At 35.3% G+C, this 18,977-nt stretch overlaps 1 protein-coding gene across 1 annotated transcript in view; it reads left to right on the top strand.

The window, feature by feature from the left end:
- DYNC1LI1 (dynein cytoplasmic 1 light intermediate chain 1) overlaps window positions 1–10,288 on the top strand; it is a 47,838-nt gene extending 37,550 nt beyond the window's left edge. The window contains exons 8-13 of the mRNA XM_037846617.1: window positions 42–153; window positions 4,939–4,998; window positions 5,899–5,943; window positions 6,565–6,685; window positions 7,662–7,817; window positions 9,322–10,288. Of these exons, the coding sequence (XP_037702545.1) occupies window positions 42–153; window positions 4,939–4,998; window positions 5,899–5,943; window positions 6,565–6,685; window positions 7,662–7,817; window positions 9,322–9,434 (607 nt within the window). The 3' untranslated portion in view covers window positions 9,435–10,288. The remainder of the gene's footprint in view (window positions 1–41; window positions 154–4,938; window positions 4,999–5,898; window positions 5,944–6,564; window positions 6,686–7,661; window positions 7,818–9,321) is intronic.
- The last annotated feature ends 8,689 nt before the right edge of the window (window positions 10,289–18,977 follow it).

Below are 18,977 nucleotides of genomic sequence, written 5' to 3'. Positions count from 1 at the left end.
ATATAAATGCTTCAGAATTTATCATACGCATTTCTTTCCAGTCCAGCAGGGTGGGATAATGATAAGAAAATAGGAATATTACATGAAAATTTTCAAACATTAAAAGCAGAAGATAATTTTGAAGACATCGTAACTAAACCACCTGTCCGAAAGGTAACAGTTTTAATTTATGGTCTCAATATTTAAGCTTTTAAACTGAGGGGGAGGCCCATAACTTTAAGATTATAGGTAGAAAGGCAAAGAGGTCCTCTTTTATCAAGAGGGTTTCTAAGTATAATTTGGGTGAGCTAATGTACAATTCACAGTAAGGGTTTGTTCTAGCAAAATATAAATCCAGCTATTCAGTTGATGAGTTGTTACTTAGCCTTTGGCATTATTGTATTAGCAAATGTTAGTGCATGTTCCATGTTCTTCTGATACAATCCTTTGGAATTCATGTATCGGCGTGAGTGACTAGGTAGATCTTGAACAGATTCAATAACCAGAAAATGTGAATTTTCCAATCTAGAGCTCTGCGAAAAGCCAAGAATATGTTGCTAGAAACTTTTTATTTTGAAATACTTTCAGACTAACAAGACAGTTAAAAAATAATACAAACCCCATTACAGTGATAATGCAAACAGAGAACCCCAACATACTGCCGCTGCCTGCCCCCCCCCCCACTCCCCCGGATATCGAGATCCCAGATCCACCAATTTTAACATTTTGCCACATTTTTTGTATAATTCTATCTTTTGTCCATTTCTGTATCTTCTATCAATCCATTTTCTGAACACTTGAGTATAGGGTGTATACATCATGCTCCGTAAACATTCAGTACTTTTACATACATTCCCTAAAAACAAGGGCATTCACTTATATAACCACTTTAAGTACAGTTATCAAATTCAAGAAATTTAGCGTTGATCTAAAGCTTACAGTCTATATTCCATTTTTTCCATATGTCCCAATAATGTCTCTTTGAGCCTTTTCTCCTTCCTTGCTAGGTTCCACCCAAGATCTTGTATTGCATTTAATTGTCATTGTCTATCTTTTTTTTTTTTAACTGTGGGACATATAGAACATAAACTTTTCTATCACAGTCACTCCCATGCAAACAAAGCATTGAATGGGATTAATCACATTCACAATATTGTAGTACTCTCACCATTTTCCATTACTAAAACTTGCCCATCTCCCCAAATAGAAACCCTATACCTATCACGCATTAACTCGCATTTCCCCTCAACCCCGCCCCTGGCGACCTGTACTCTCATTTCTGTCTCTATGAGCTGATGCTTTTCTTTGTAGTTACCATGGGGCTTAAATTTAACATCCTAAATCTGTAATAGTTTTGTTTGCTTTGATACCAGCTCAGTAGTACGTACAAACTGTGGTCCAGTACCCCTCTGTCCCTCCACCTTTATGTAGTTCTTTTCACAAATTACATATTTATGCATTATGAGTCCAAAACCCCACTGATACCTCCTTTCATTTTATGCATTTATCTTTTAGATTCTGTAGGAAGTAAAAAGTAGAATTATAAGCCAAAATACAATAGTATTGGCATTTATATTTACCCATGTAGTTACCCTTACTGGAGATATTTATTTCTTTGTGCGGCATTGATCTATTGACCATTGTCCCCCTTTCAACCTCAGAACTCTAGCATCTCTTGTAGGCTTGTCTAGTGGTGACAGATTCCTTTGGCTTTTGTTTATTTGGGAATGTTTTATCGTTTCCGCCATTTTTGAAAGACAGTTTTGCTGGAGAGAGAATTCTTGGTTAATAGTTTTTTGCCTTTAGCATTTTAAATATGTCATCCTACTGCCTTCTTGCCTCCATGGTTTCCAAAGAGAAATTGATGCTTAATCCTATTGAGGTTCCCTTACACATGTCATGTTGCTTCTCTCGTGCGGCTTTCAGAATTTTGTCTTATCTTTGGCATTCAGGAGTTTGATTATAATATGCTGTGCTGTGGGTCTATCTGGGTTTATTCTGTTTAGAGTTTGTTGAGCATCTTGAGTGTGTATATTCATGTCTCTTGTTAAATTTGGGATGTTTTTAGCCATTATGTAATTGAATATTCTTTTTGCCTTCTTTCTTTTCCTTCTGGGACTCCCACAATGCATGTATTGTTACACTTGATGGTGTCCCACAGACTCCTGAGACTGTTTGCTTTCTGTTCCTCAGACTAGAGGACTTCAGTTGTCTCATCTTTAAGTTCACTGATTCTTCTGCCAGCTCCAGTCTGCTGTTGAATCCCCAAGGAGGTTTTTTTGTTACTGTGATCTTCAGTTCCGTTTGGTTCCTCTTCAAAGTTTCCACCTCTCTATTGATAGAATTGTGTTTGTGTTCATCTGTTGTTTTCCTGATTTCCTTCAGTTCTTTGTCCATGTTTTCCTTTAGTTCTTTGCGATATTAAGGACCATTTTAAAAAAGTCTTTGGTATGTCCCAGGTCTGGTCCTTTTCATTGATAGTTCCTAATACCTGTGTCTTGTCTTTTGCCTGGGCCATTGTTTCCTGTATCCTTCTGTTTTTGTAAGCTTTTGTTGCAATCTGGATATTTTGATATTTTAACGTGTTGTCACTGTAATTTAGACCCTGAGCATTTGTCATGTAAGCTTGAATCCAGCTAGTGTTATGATAGATGTTTCCTTGAATGTCAGGAGCTATTAAAAAAAGGAAATAAAACAAAACAAAACACCTTTCCTAGTCTTGCAGATTGACCTATGTAAGTGCTCTCCTTCTGGGCTTATCTTTGCAATGATTTTAGAGAATAGCTCCATGCAAAGTTTAGGGGCCTCCCTGATCCTTTCTGTGCATGTGTCTTGTCTTTGGAATACACGTGTGGCTCCTAGGAATTTCCTCATTTACACAGTTACAAATGTCCCCTCTTCCCTAGGGAAGAGTTTCCTCATGGTCCCAGGCACACCGCTGTATGTCGTAGAGCCAGCAATCCCTTACTGCCAGCAATGCAACTTTATTGCACTCCCACAGTGTTCTGTAGAAAGCTTGATGTGCTGCTTTCTACATGCAGGGCAAGTTCTGGGATGGTGAATCCTTCAGACCACCACCAGATAGATGGGGCTAGACATAGATGCTCACAGTATGGTTATGAGGGTTACTCTACTCTCTCTCAAACCTGGACCAGAAATCTGTGCATTGAGAGCTTGAGGCTGGCTCTGTGCCCAGCTGGTGAGGGGTAGGGGAGGGTCAGCCAGGGTGCCACAAAATCCTACAGGTTTTAATTGGCCTTTTACTTGATTTAGCGCTTGCCCTGTTACTGTAGTCCTTTAACTGTTTTCTGGAGCTTTGAGAAAGATGTTTCTGGCAGGTCTTGCTGGTTGTTCAAAGCTTCTGTTGGGGGATAGAGACCAGAAGCATCTCACTCCACCATTTTGATCAGAATAAGGCTCCCATATCCAATTTTTAGTCTTGACTGTTGCATGTCATTCTTAGGACCATTAAATCACTTCTGGAAGGTACTCTTTCATATATCTTGATTCCATGTTAAGCAGTATATGATGTTCTATAGTTAGATAAGTTATAGATGCTTCTGAAAAGTCACCTAAAAATGAGTGTTTTCATGTTAATACTTCCCACTGACCCACTTTTAATTTGGACATATGTTTCAGGGAGAAATAATTTTGATTTAATATATAATAAGATTCTTACTTAATCCAAACATTTACAGCATACAGCATCTTCTGTTTGTGTGAAATTAGTAATAAAAAAAGTAAAGTCAAATGAAAAATGAAGTCAGTTGACGTAGTATTTGGTTTGGATATCTATTTAAAGAAGTGCACACATTAAAAAAAAATTTCCCCATTCTGTTTTTAACCAACTCAGTTTTGCTTTAAAAGTTGTCTTTTTCTTTTATTCATTTCACAAATATGTATTGAGCACGAGCTCAAAAATAGGAACGGTTTTAGGTGCTAGGTGCTAACTGTTAGGAAGGTGATGCAAAGAATAAGCCATTACATCTATCATCTGTCAAGTCATGATAAGTGCTATGAACACAGAACAGGAGGCGGAGACAGTGAATAGGAAGAAGACTGGGATAGGGAGGGATGCTGTTTTAGGGGTGGTTAGGGAACATGTCTGATAAGAGGGTAGAGTATTGAAGGCAGAGGGAACAGAAAGTGTACATGCTCCGAGGCGGGAAAGTGCAAGGAGGCCAAAGAGGCTGGAAGGAGCTATGATGAAGGCCAGGGTGGTAGAGATGAGAGGCAAAATTAAGATCTTGTGGGACCTTATCATTAGATTGCAATGAGGACTTTGGATTTCATTTCGATATGGAAGGTTATTGGAGGATTTGAGCAGAGGAGTGATGTAATTTGACAACCATTTAAAGTGTCTCTGGCTACTGTGTGGAAAATAGACTGGGGAGTGCATTGTACAGCAAGAGTAGAAGCAGGAAGCTTTTGCAGTTCCTTTTCCCTAATTATTCAGCAGAGAAAAGAGTCATTTTATTTCAGGGGAACCAAAGGCAAGTTGATTTTCACTGAACTGGGATGTCACTGGCCCTTTGAAAACATCGAACCATTGTTTAGCAAATTTTATAAGCATGATTAATATGCCTGTGGCTATTGGGTTATGTTGTCCAGTGCAGTAGTCCTTAGCCACAAATGGCTTTTAAATGTAAATTAGGTAAAATTACATAAAATGAAAAATTCAGTTATACTAGCCACATTTCAAGTGCTCAGTAGCCACATGAGGCCAGTGGCTACTATATTAGATGGCATAGATGTAGAACATTTACATCCTTGCAGAAAGTTATTGAACAGCTCTGCCTGCCATTAAGGGACTGGGTAGGGCAGTTCATTCATGTGGATAAAGTATAGGTAGCGTTCATATTCTTGAACTGTTTTTGGATTAGTGTAATCTAGGGAGTAAGTTATTAATGGCTTTAGCATTAAATGTAAACTTACTCATTTCTGCATTGCTCTTTTCAGTTTGTGCATGAGAAAGAAATTGTGGCAGAAGATGACCAAGTTTTTCTTATGAAGCTACAGGTATGAAATCGCATCAGATGCCGACTTAATGTGGTTAATGGGTGAACAGTTCTTGCATATATTTTATTTAAATACAGATTAATAGGGAAGCCATAGATACCCCTCTCCCCCGCTTTGGACATTGGGGACAACCTATTGGAAAAGGCTGACATGAATTCCTGGGACCAACGTGGACACGGTTCTGGCAGGGACTGAGAACACGCTCCAGCTGTTTAGTAGATGATAGCTGCAAATATAATGGGAGAGATGGCGCACGGACAGGATTTTGAGTTTAATGGAGACATCCATATATAAGTGAGATGGTTTCTGGATGGCAGATAAACCAAAGAACAGAACTGCAGGCAGCCCACACAGCAATTAAGCAAGGAGTCAAACATAAACTCACCATTGGAACAAATAGTAAGTTTGTCACCAAAGGCATGACAGAATGGATTGGTAACTAGAAAGAAAATGGATGGAAAATGACCTCTGGAAAAGGTACTGTCAACAGAAAAGATTTTGAGACTATTGATCAAGCTTCCCAAGGAATAGGTGTCTAATGGAAGTATGTTCCTGGTCATCAAGGCATCAAAGGCATTGGAGAGCCAATAGATTGACCACAGAAGGATCTGGGAAATAAGACATTTTTTTGTCATCATAGGTGTTACCTGCCCTCTTATATCTGTGTCTACTGGTACCAGTTTCCAAAGATTGCTTTCCAGTCTCCCATGAGCATCCCCATATAGAATTTGTCCTCTCACCCTTGTTTTTACCTTTTTCTACCATTGATTTTACTAACTTCTTCTTCAAGTACAATTTAATAAAAACAGACTTCCTGCTCAAAAAAGAAAAAAATGTATCAATACATACTATGAATGTCTATACTAGAATCTTTTGTTTTTTGTTTTTCTTTTTTCTCAGTCCCTTTTAGCAAAACAACAACCAACTGCAGCTGGAAGGCCTGTGGTAAGTATTGCGGATTTTGATGAAGTTAATAAGATGCAAAACATCTTGTTTTATTCTTTTTTCTTAATCATACACGTGTCTCATATTAATGTGCTTTGATATAAACTTGGATTCAGAATTCTTCTGGAATTTGTTTTGTGAGGTTTTAAAAGATAAGCTTCACTCCTTTTTAGAATATTTAAATCATGTAAAGATCTATTTTGCAAACGTTTGTCATGTGTCAGTTACTACGCTGAGCTATTTATGTTTTATTTCGTAGCTCCTCAAAAGTGCCCCATGAGGCATATGGGGATATAGTGGCTTTGGAAGAGATTCTGGCTTGCCCAAGATAGGAAGCAAGCCTGATTGGAACCCCAGTCTGACTCCCAGGCTTACACTCTTAACCCACATTTCATTACTCAGGAGATTCTTCTTTTCCCAATGAAAGAAAATTTAGTAATTTAAAATGTACTGGTATCCTCTAATAATTAGAATGATTGCTAACATTTTTGTCAGTGGCTTGCAGCGTAGAAGTACCAATCTCACAGATTGGGGACAGTTGTAAAGCAATTTCTATTTATAACAATTGTGAAGCTGAAAGCTTCAGGTCTTTATAATTGTGTCTTTCCTATTTTAATGTAGGATGCCTCACCAAGAGTCCCAGGAGGCTCCCCTCGAACACCAAACAGATCTGTGTCATCCAATGTTGCCAGCGTGTCACCCATCCCTGCTGGGTCAAAAAAAATTGATCCAAACATGAAAGGTATCTTTCTTTTGGGAGAAAACAACACAATATATATTGCAGTGGCAGGAAATTTACCTAGAATCCCACCTTTTACCATAGATAGCTATTTTCACTTTTGTGCAATACCTTCTAGTCTTTATCTTTTTAGATATAATCTCATAATTAGATTGTGAACCATTTTACAATATATTCTTAACATATCATTTCTATGTTATAAGCTTTCTAAAAGTTTTTCTATTTAATCATTGTTCTATGATAGTTCATTGAAGAAATTCTTATTTATACTATTATAGGTAATCTGATTTTAAAGGAAAAGCTATATGTATAATAGCTATTTCTGTTGGAGGAATAACTGCTGTGAGGAATAACTGCTATAAGTGGTATTATTAGGTCAAAGAATTTGTACACTTTTATTCCTTTTGGTAATGTTTTTCAAATGAATTATTCAACTTTGCACGTCATTGAGTGTTGTCATTTTACCACAACCTAATCAGCATTCTTTAATTACTAACTAATAAAAGCTTTTCCCACTTGTATTTCCCTTCTGTGAATTGTTTATTCACTAATAAGTACGTTTCCCACTAGTATTTCCCTTTTGTGAATTGTGTATTGCTATCCTTTGCCGTTTATCTTTTTCTAATACTTGATAACTTTTTCTAATACTTGATGCAAAATCTTTTTCAAAAGTGCTGTTTTTGAAAATTTACAAAAAGGGGGTATATTAACATTTAAACATCTGTTAGTTTGCAATGCCTTTAGCCTCTTAAAGATAATATTCTGATTTAAAAAAAAAACCTTATACCCTTAAAGGTTACTTACACTGTTTTATATATTTGATTAGAGAAGAAGTTACTCAGCCTCAAAAGATCAAATTAGAATTGAGTTTTGAATATACAGCTCTTAAATTTTATTTATTATGTTTCTTTGTATAATTACTGTAATATTAATTTATGAGAATATTTAATGTTTTGAGTAAAAGTGTTTATTTTTATAGCTGGAGCTACAAGTGAAGGTGTCCTGGCAAATTTCTTCAATAGTTTGCTGAGTAAAAAGACTGGCTCCCCGGGAGGCCCTGGTGTTGGAGGTGGTAGCCCCGGAGGTGGGGCTGGAGGTGGAAGCAGTGGTTTGCCACCATCCGCCAAAAAGTCAGGTATAGTTGCCTGGAGCAAGTCACTTTTTTTTTTAACAGCCTTATGAAGATATAATTTATGTTTCATAAAGTTGACCTATTTAAAGTGTACAATGCTTTAAATGTGGTTTTGTGCTTTAAATGGTTTTGAGTATATTTACAGAGTTGTACAACCATTACCATTTTCTAATTTTAGAACATTTTCATCTCCCCAAAAGGAAACCTTGAATCAGGTAGCAATTACTCCTCTCCCATCCTCCTCCTTTCCTTGGGCAGCCACTAATCTGTTTTCTGTCTTTATGGATTTGTTTATTCTGGACATTTCATAAAAATGGAATCATGTAATATATGCCTTTTTCATACAATGTTTTTGAGGTTTATCAGTTTTATAGCATGTATCAGCACTTCATTTGTTTTTATTGCTGAATGATATTTCATCATACGGATATGCTACTATTTACATTTTACTTATTTATATATGCATTTTATTTATTTATCCATCAGTTGATGGGCATTTGGATTGTTTCTACTTTCTGGTTGTTGTGAATTATGCTGCTTTGGTCATTTCTGTGCAAGTTTTTGTGTAAATATAGGTTTTCATTTCTCTTGGGCATTTTTATTCTAATAACATATATACAACCTAAAATTTCCCCTTTTAACCACATTCAAATATATAATTCATTGCTGTTAATTGCGTTCACAATGTTGTGCTGCCATGACCACCATCAGTTCAAATTGAAAATGTTACAATTTAAGCATTAACTTCCCATTCTCTACCCCCACCCAGGCCCCTCATAACATATATTCTGGATTCTGACTCTTTGAATTTGCTTGTTCTAACTATTTCTTAACAGTGAAATCATACAATATTAATCCTTTTGTGGCCATGTGTCACTTTTTGTTAACAGAACTCCCTCTTAGAGACCAGAGCCTTACTTAGACAATCAGAGAAGGTTCCCAAATTACCCTGACATTAATCCACTAATAGATCTTATCAACTTCGTGGTGATTTTCTTTGTTGAAGCCTTTGATATCATCTCAGGTGGTAGTTCATGGTAATTTCTTCCACTTCGATATGACTCACAAAGACCATTAGTTTTTGGGGAACCTGTTAGAGGTGCAAATTTTGGGCGCCACCCCAAGCCTACTAAATTAGAAACTCTGAGGGTTAGATTCTGCAGTCTGGACAACATGTTCAGCAGAAACAATCCTGACCTCTGGGAAGAATTTTCAGCTGGTTCCTGCCCCCTCAGGTTGAAAATTGGATTAGAGTTCATATGAGAATAAATGATAGGTGCCAGTGTTATCTTCATTTAGTGACAGACCCCACCATTTTATTTTTAAATTTTATTTAAAAATTTTATTTTTAAGTTAAGGATGTTTTATTTTTAAATTAAGGATGTTGCTATAACTTAGATGAAATGTATTTCATCTAAAAATACAATTTTTAAATGAAGAGATATTGGTGAAAAAAATGATTTGACTTACACCGAAATCTTGTTTCTTTTCCTTTTCTTCAATGTAGGCCAGAAACCTGTCCTATCAGATGTTCATGCAGAACTAGACAGAATTGCACGAAAACCAGTTACGGTTTCTCCGACAACACCTACATCCCCTACAGAAGGAGAAGCTTCTTGAAGATACCAAATAAAACCATCTATTCAGTTTTCTGGGATAATGTAAACTTGCCTCTGCCTTTTCCTTCAAAAGTGGAATTAGGGAACTGGAGTGCGTTTTCAGATGGACTAAATTCATGTTTCATTTTGTGTGTGTGTGTGTGTGTGTGTGTGCGTGGTTGCCATTTTTATAAAAGGGAGCTATACAGAAGAAAAGTGATTTCTGTACTCTGTAGGATTGCTGTCTGTATTGCCACTTTGCATAAGGAAAAAATTTTGGAATTTTAAATTAGAAATTTATAGAACCTAAAACACAGCCATGCAATCATATTGTAAAGCCTATTTAAAAAATATGAGGGTTTGGGAAAGGGCAGAAAATAATATGCAATTTGAGCATTTGACTGACTTGGAAATCCAAACTTATTTTAGTTAAGACTATTAAAATCATTTTTAAAGTTTATGTGTTTTGCCGGAAACTAGAAAATGACCACTTTTTAGATTGTGCACAACAGCCTAAATGAATGCAAATAAGATGTACCACCACACATGGAATATGCTGAAAAACTATCAGATAGCATTTGCTACACAAGTCATTGTCTCAATCTGTGATCCTGTAAGTTGTCATCAAAATATGACTTAGAAATATTGGCCAAGATTTGTTTCTTTAACTGAGAAGGAAAGAAAGCACACTGCCTAAATGTGTAAAAGAAAAATGCAGAGGTTATTAAAATGTAAAGATTAACAGTCTTTGGATTTGTCTATATCAATATATATATATGGCTCTGCCTTAATATACCCCTTTTTTGTTTGTAACTTTCAACTGTAATCAGTTAATAAAGTATTTATTCTCTGCATTGAGGTTCAAATAATTTGTTGCATTATCTTATATTTGTATTATTAGCTAATGAGTGATAAAATTTGTTAGTGTTTTGAAGTGTTTGACTTAATAGAATTATTAAGCATTCTGATCTTTCTCCTTCCTAAGAGACAAGTGGGTACATGAGATTCGTGATCCTCTAAGTTTCTATAATTTAGAAGTTCACTTGTTCAACACATCTACCCCACAGAAATGCCTCTAACTACTGAATTTTATGTCAGCATTACTAGTAGATAAAAATTTGGCCTTTTATCATGATTTAATGGGAAGAAGTTGTTTTAAAAGCTTCGTGAATGCACTGACACATAGCTACTCTCCTACAGGTGAGAACACCTGTTACCAGTTCTACCTTTTCAATACTCAGGTTTAGAACCTTGTTTAATGCATGTTTTAGAACCTTTTTAAGAAAAATTTGATCTTTTTACTGAAGTTTGACTGAAGAGCACATCTACATTTGACCTACTGAATCACTGAAAAAATTTGTTACTAACTTTTAAATTGGTCTTTGCTATTTAACTTGAAAATATTCTATATATTCCAAAGATTGTTTCAACAAAATGATAGGACAATACCTACACTGTAACATAATCGACTCATTGGAACTTTAAATCTGTTTTGATTTACAATATTTGGTTCCTTATAGTTGAATATAAATGCAAAAACTATGTAAGTGGGCAATAATTGTTTTCATGTAGGAAAACCTTAGGGTATTCCTGGGCATGGAAACATTAATTTGGGAAAAGATTTTATTTCATAATATATTTGAAATAAAAATACCATTGATAAAATCTTTGGTCTAGAAGGAGTTCTGCAATTACGGTGTTTGTAGAGACCAATTTTTCTAAACTAGTACTTGGTGTATTAAGTGGAAATAATGAAAGAAATAAAATTGCAAACGGTGCATCCTGGTATACTTTAAAATATTTGCTACTGTTTGCATGCATAGACCAACTCATTATTTTTTGTGTGACATTCGAGATGTACTAGAAAATCCTAGGAATTAATTTTTACCTGAAATTACTCTGATCACTTTATATGGGATTCAGTTTTAACTAATCTAAAACCTTGCATTTACCATGTATAAACTTTAAACTTATTTTTGTACCAGTTTTTGCAAGGAAGAAAATTTGCTTTTAAACTTATTTTATTTTGCTTGTAAGTAAACTTTTTATTGAACTATTAAATACAGAAAAGTGTACAAGTTTAAAGTGTATGGTTTGAAATATCACAAAGTGACTATATATAATCAGCACCCAGATCAAGAAAAAAAACCATTATGAGCGCTCCAGAAGCTTTCCCTGTGCCCCTCTCTCAGTACTCTCACCCCAAGTAACCACTGTCTTAACTTTTAACTCCGTGTCTGTATTTGCCAAATTTTGCTCATTTTTTTTAGCTTTATATAAATGGAATCTTGGAGTTTATATTCTTTTTGTGCCAGGCTTCTTTCAATATCAGGTCTCTGCTTCATACAGTTTGTTGCATATAGTGATTGTTACTCATTCTCATTGCAAATAATATTCCATTGTGCAAATCTATCATAATTTACCATTAAGTTATTGGCGGACATATATTTTATTAGTCTATTGCTGCTGTAACAAATTATCACACATTTATGGCTTAAAATAATACAAATTTATTATCTTACCATTCTGGAGGTCAGAAGCCCAGAATCAGTCTCACTGGGCTGATGTCAGTGTGTCAGCAGAGCTGGTTTCTTCTGGACACTCCAGGGAAGAATCCATTTCCTTCATTTTCCAGCCTGTAGTGATCACCTGGAATCCTTGGCCTGTGGCCCCTTCCTCCATCTTCAAAGCTAGCAACATGGCATCTTCAGCTTCATCTGCTTCCATCACATCACCTCATTTTGACCCTCCTGCCCTTCTCTTTCACAGACCCTGTAGTTACACTGAGCCTACCCAGATAATCTACAATAACCCCCCAACTCAAGATCCTAATTTAATCACATCTGCAAAGTAAGGTAACATTCATGGGTTCTGGGGATTAGGATGTAGATGTCTTTGGGGATGGGTGGGGGGTGGGTAGGGGAGGCCATTACCCAGCCTACCCCAGGATGTTGGGGTTTTCTGTTTTTTATTTGCTATAATGAATAGTGCTGCTATAAATACTTTTCAACATGTCGTGTAGAAAATACGTGTTCTCATTTCTGTTGGTTATGCCTAGGAGTGCATTGTAGGATCCAAAGTTGTGTGTATATTCAGCTTTAGTACATGATGCCAAACAGTTTTTCCAAAGTGGTAAGAATTCCCATTCCTGGGAGAAAATATTTGCAAATCGTGTATCTGATAAGGGTCCAAGTATCTAGAACTCTTACAACTCAAGAACGAAAAGACAACCCAATTTAAAAATGGGCAAAGTACTTGGAGAGACATTTCTCCAAAGAGATATACAAATGGCCAATAAGCACATGAAAAGATGCTCAACATTTGGGATTGGGGAACTTTTGATTGGAGAAATGCGAATCAAAGCCACAGTGAGATACCACTTCATTCCCACTAGGATGGCTACAATCAAAAAAGAGATTATAAATATTGGTGAGGATGTGGAGAAATTGGAACCCTCATACATTGTGGTGGAACGATAAAACGGTGCAACTGCTTTGGAAAATAGTTTGGTGGTGTTTAACCTCATAAGGTTAAATGTAGAGTTACCACATATGATCCAGCAATTTCACTCCTAGGTGTATAGGAGTGAAAATGTGTACACAAAACTTGGAAACAGACCTTCAAAAGAACACTGCTCATAATGGCAAAAAAAGTGGAAATAAATGGATACAGGTGATGAATGGATAAATGAAATATATTACCCATACAATGGCATATTCAGCCATAAAAAGAAATGAAATACTGATAAATGCTACAATATGGATAAACCTTGAAAACCATTTTGCTAAGTGAAAAAAGACAATCACAAAAGGCCACCTGTTGTATGATTCCATTCGTATGAAATGTCCAGTATAGGCACAGCCATGGAGACAAAGTAGATTAGTGGTTGCCAGAGGGGAGAGGAGGGAGATGGGGAGTGACTGCTAATGGTTATAGTTTCTTTTTGGAGTATTGAAAGTGTTCTGCAATTGTAAAGTGGTGATAGTTGCACAACTTTATGAGTATATAAAAAGCACTGAATTGTACATTTTAAAAGAATGAATTGGATAGAATGGGATGGGCTATGTCAAAAGAAAAATTCCCATTACCAACAACTGTATATGAGAGTTCCAGTTTCTTCACATCCTTGACTACACTTCTCTTGTCTGTCTTTTTAATGTTAGACATTCTGGCAGGTATGTAGTAGGATCTCATTGTGGTTTTAATTGTATTTTCTTAATGTCTGATGAAATTTAGCATACTTTCATGTTTTTTGACCATTTGGATATCGTCTTTTGTAAAGTACCTGTTTTAAGGGTCTTGTCTTTTTTTTTAATTTTTTTTTATTTTTTAATTCCTTTTGGGATGTCTGACTTTGTTGCTGACTTGCTCTTTACATATTCTGGGATACTAGTCCTTGTCAGATGTATTGGAAATATCTTCTCCCACTCTGTGGTATGCATTTTCATGCTGTATTGATATCTTTTGATGAGGGAAGTTACTGATTTTACTGTAGTCCAATTTATAAGCTTTTCTTTGTTAGTGCTTTTATGACCTGTTTTTAGGAAGTCTTTGTCTATTCTAAGAACATGAAGATAGTCTATGATTTTTTTCTCTGAAAACTTTATTGTTTTACTTCTCTGCAATCCTGAATTTGATTTCTATGGTGTGAAGTAAGGAATAAGATTCACCTTTTCATGTGTATAGTCAATTGATTCAGTGCCACTCTGAAAAAAATCATCCTTTCTTTACTATACTGCAGTGCCATCTTGGTCATGATTTGACTGTCCATTTATGCATCAGTCTGTTTCTGGGCTTTCTATTTTCTTCCGTTTCTTGGTTTGTTTGACCTGGTGCTAATACTATGGTCTCAAATTCTGTAATTAAAAAAATAGTATCTGGTAGCCTAAGTTCTCTAGTATTGTTTTTCTTTAACATCATTTTTGCTTTTCTTGACCCTATGCATTTGCATATAAATTTTAGATTCAATTGATCAATTGCCTCAAAAAAACCTGGCATTTTTACTGGGATTGCAATTAATTAATAGATTAATTTGGCGATACCTGACATTTTACAACATTCTCACCTTTGTATCTTCCAAACTGCACAAGAATATCTTTCTATTTACATGGGTCTCAGCAATGTTTGTAGCTTTCAGTGTATCATCTTGCCTCTCCTTTTAGTAGATTTTTTTTTGCTAAGTATTTGTTTTTTTATGCTATTTAAATGGCATTTTTAAAATATTTCACTTTATTTGTTGCTGGTATTTGGAAATACACCTTTTTCATGTTGATCTCTTCTAGCAGCCTTACTAAATCCACTGATTAAATAGTTCATCTGTAGTTTATTTTGTATTTTTCTATATACAAGTACATCATCAGCAAATAATGAGTTTTATTTCTTTCTTTCTAATGTTTTCTTGCTTTGTTATACCTTTACTCCAGTTCAGAATGGCATTGAAGTGGTGAAAGGGAGCTCCTTTAGCTTGTTCCTATCCCACATTTAAAGCTTTCAGTATTTCATCAAGTATGATGTTTGTTGCATGCTTTTCATAAGAATTCTGTCAAGGTAAGCAAGTTCTTTTCTTTCCTAGTTTACTTTAAACCAAGAGTTTTAATTATGAATATGTTTTGAATTTTATCAAATGCTTTTTATTCTTCTATTGAGATAATCATGTACTTTTTTTTCTGTTAATGGTATCAGTTACTTTATTTTTTAAAAATATTAAGCCAGCTTTGTATTCCTAAAATAAAACTAACTTGATCTTGAAGTATTAGTATTATTACATTGCTGGATTTGATTTGGTAACATTTTGCTAGGATTTTGCATTATGTTCAGGAGAAAAATAGTCATGGAATTTTCTTTTCTCATATGTTTTTGTCTGTGTTTGGTATCAAGATTATGTTGATCTCATAAAACAAGTTAGTATTGTATTCTTTGAAAATGGTTTGTGTAAAATTGGCATAATACTTGTCAATTTTATTTCTGTAAAACTGTCAGATACCAATTTGTAAGGCCCTGTGTGAAACTGAACTCTGGCCTAAATGATAATACCCTTTGTAGTTTTCTTATCTTGGGACTTTTAGTCAGAGGGAAATCACATGCTTTCTAAACTGGCAAAATGCCAGAAGATGGGAGTCCCTCCTTCATGAAACACATTCATGTTCTTACCAAATTGATGCCCCCCCCCCCATGCTGAGGTAGGATTGCAGGCAGTGATGCCAGGATAATCCTGTTGCAATTATAAGACTTTTCCTATGATCATGATCATTTTAGGGAATTCATAGTTAAAAATGAGGAAACTTCTCATTACAATGGATTAAACTTTAGTAAAACCTAGGGGGAAACTTCAGCTCTATACAGGATAATTTATTAGAACTCTTACTTCTCCTTTGCTTAGAAAGTGGCCAAGACATAAGAATATGTTACTTGGAAACATCCTACGGTACACTTCTGGATGAATTATGGGGGGTTGTTTATTTTGGTTTGGTTTTTAGAGGAGAATTATAGATATTTATATTTTGATAGTCCCCTAACCTCATTATTATAGCTGAAAACAACAGGTAGCAAAATTGGCTTATATGAGGATTGTTTTACACTATTTGAACAGAGAACAGTTTTTCTAACTCTTGCATAAAGTAGAAACTATGTTTTTTTTTTTTTTTTTTTTTTTTTTAAAGTATACTTGATTGCCTAGTAAATTCTTGGCTACCCTATACTAGGAAATAAGGAAATGCCAGGAAGAGCTGGCAAACTTTACTCTTAAATATGGGGTGGGGGTGTGGTGTGGGGGCCACCAGCCAATCTTGGTTTTCCTGTTTTACCACATCAATCCATATATATGATAAAAAAATACATGAAGTTTTAGTAACGTGATTAGGTACATGGTGTGTGTGTGTATATATATATATATATAGAATAATAAAATGTATATATATACACACACTAAAATAAAGTGGGTATGTGTGTATATATATTATATATATATATAATAGTATTAGGCCAGATGCTAGTTCTTTGTAAAGATAAAATTGGATCCATACTGCACATCAATCACAAGGACAAACTTCAAAAGTATCAGACCTAAATGTAAAATATTAAACCATACAAATACTAAAAGAAAACATGAGTAAATTCTTTTGTACATGAATGGGAAAGGCTTCATAACTTTAATTCCATCTACATGCAATGAAAGAAAATTTAAAAATTCAATATACATAAAAATTAAAAAAAACATTATGGCAAAAAGCACCATACAGAAAGTCAAAAGAGAAAAAACTAAGAGAAGATATTTTAGTATATCATAGACAAATGGCTAATATTCATAATATATAAAGAACTCTTAGAAAATAGAGATAGGGGAGATCAAAGCCCCTATAGAATATAGATAAATGGGTAAAAGAGAAGAACATACAAGTAAAAAATAATATAAAAATGGCCCTTGAACGTATGAAAATATGTTTTACTTTCCTCGTGAGAGAAATGCATATTACAGCTACACTGAAATAATCTATCAGTATGAAAAAAATTTCAAAAGCTCAACAACACACTTTGTTGAAGAGGCAATGAAGAAATAGGTCCACTCAGACATGACTGTGCAAAATGGTATGATCTCTAGTGAGGGAAATTTGGTGATATCTAAAAACTACATATATAAACTTAGCCATCATATGCCTAGGATGTGCCTAAAGATATACATCTGACAATACAAAAAATAATATTTCTACAGTTATTCATTGTGGCATTATTTGTAATTGTGAAATATTGGAAATGGTCTAAATGCCTGTATATAGGAAATTGGCTGAATAAACTTGGGTACAGCTACACAGTGTAATACTGTGCAATTATTTAAAAAAAATTAAATGAAGTTGATTTCTACAAACTGATATGAAACTGGTTTCTATGAACTGAGCAACTTCCAGGATGTATTGAGAAATGAAAAAGGTACCAGAGTATGTATAGAAAACAACGTTTTGTGTAAAAGAAAAACGGGGGAGGGGTGAAATAGAAATATATATATGCAGCTGCCTCCTTTCACTATGGAAATGCAGGAAAGATAATCAGAAACTAACAATTTTTATTTCATTATTATTTTTTTTTTTTACTTACAGAGAGTAGATGAGTGGAATGAGGTGGAAGGGGTAGAGACTGAGGGACATTTCTCTAAGTATGCCTTTTGGTGTGTTTTTACTTCTGGAACCTTTGTTAATTTTCACATTTTCAAAAAATAAAATGTAATCAATAATATGGGGGGGCACTAAGACTGATTTCTGTAACCTTTAATGGGACTTAGTATAAGGCAAGGTTTTGCATGATGATGACAGGGATGCCTGTAAAACAAATCCCAAACTTCAGGCTCTCAGACTGGACTGAAATGGCCAACTGATTGTGGGAGCTAGGAGGCTAAGTGATTCAGTCTTTTTTTTCTCCTAATACCACTTGGAATTAACTCCCAGTCCCCGCAAGCATGGAGTTCAGAAAGCTCAGATGGGACAAAAAGCATTCCATTTAGCATTCCTTTGCCGTTGCAGCCCTCTGCTGGTATCAATGAAATGTGGAGGTTGGTGATGTTATTTGCTTATCCTCTAGTCTAGCTTTGTTTGGGAGAGGAGTTTTGATAAGCTATTGTCCTTGGAAAATCTTTGATCCACACTTTTCTTTAATAATCTGGCACTCTTGAAAGGTGTTTGAAAATGTTTGGAATGTTTGGAAGTGTTGATAAAACTTAGGAATTTTTCTTTGCTTTCCATGACACTATTTCCATGTTCTCCTCCTACTCTTTGACTTCTCTATTTCTCCAGCCCATCTCTGCCTTCTCTCCCATACCCTCTACTATTCTTTCTATAGGCTCATAACTTTAGCATTTTTATGGCTCTAGTGATCATTTTTACATGAGCACTCCCAAATGCTTTATATTTTCCAATGCTCCAGATATTTGATACTAATTACCAAGAACTCCACTTGATGTCCTCTGGCACCTCAACCTCAGTGTTCCCAATCTGAGTTTATTCATCTTCGCTTTGTTAAAGCAAATTATCCAAAACCTGGAAATAAGATGAAAGGACTATTAAATGCCCTTTCAATGTCGTACTAGGGCAGTGGTTCTCAAAGTGCAGTTTCTGACCCAGCAGAATTAGCATCACCTGGAAACTCAGAAATGCAAATTATTGGCTCCATCCCAGCTCTATTGAGTCAAAACTGTGGGGTGGAGCCCAGCCATCTGTGTTTTAAAAGCCGTCACTGGTGATTCCGATGATCACTCAAGGTTGAGAGCTACTGGGCTAGAGCAGGAGTTGACCATGTTGCTGGCCAAATCCGGCCCACCACCTGTTTTTATGAATAATTTTTTTTGGAACACAGCCATATCTATTTGTTTACATATTGCCTATGGCTGCTTTCACACAACAATACCAGAATTAAGTTACAGAAAAGGGTTGCAAACTCCTGGACTAACAAGCCTCCTAAGGTTCATCAGATGGTTTAGTGAAAGATGATTTTGTGTGAGTTAGTTTGCTATTGAGTTGGGCGCAGTCTCTGTAAAGTTAGGTATTAATTCTAGAAGGCTGATAAGCTATAAATGCCTTTT

This window comes from Choloepus didactylus, chromosome 1, assembly GCF_015220235.1.
Source record: "Choloepus didactylus isolate mChoDid1 chromosome 1, mChoDid1.pri, whole genome shotgun sequence".
Classification (NCBI taxonomy): domain Eukaryota; kingdom Metazoa; phylum Chordata; class Mammalia; order Pilosa; family Megalonychidae; genus Choloepus; species Choloepus didactylus.
The sequence above is the reverse complement of the archived record's forward strand: the minus strand, read 5'-3'. Positions and strand labels throughout refer to the sequence as shown.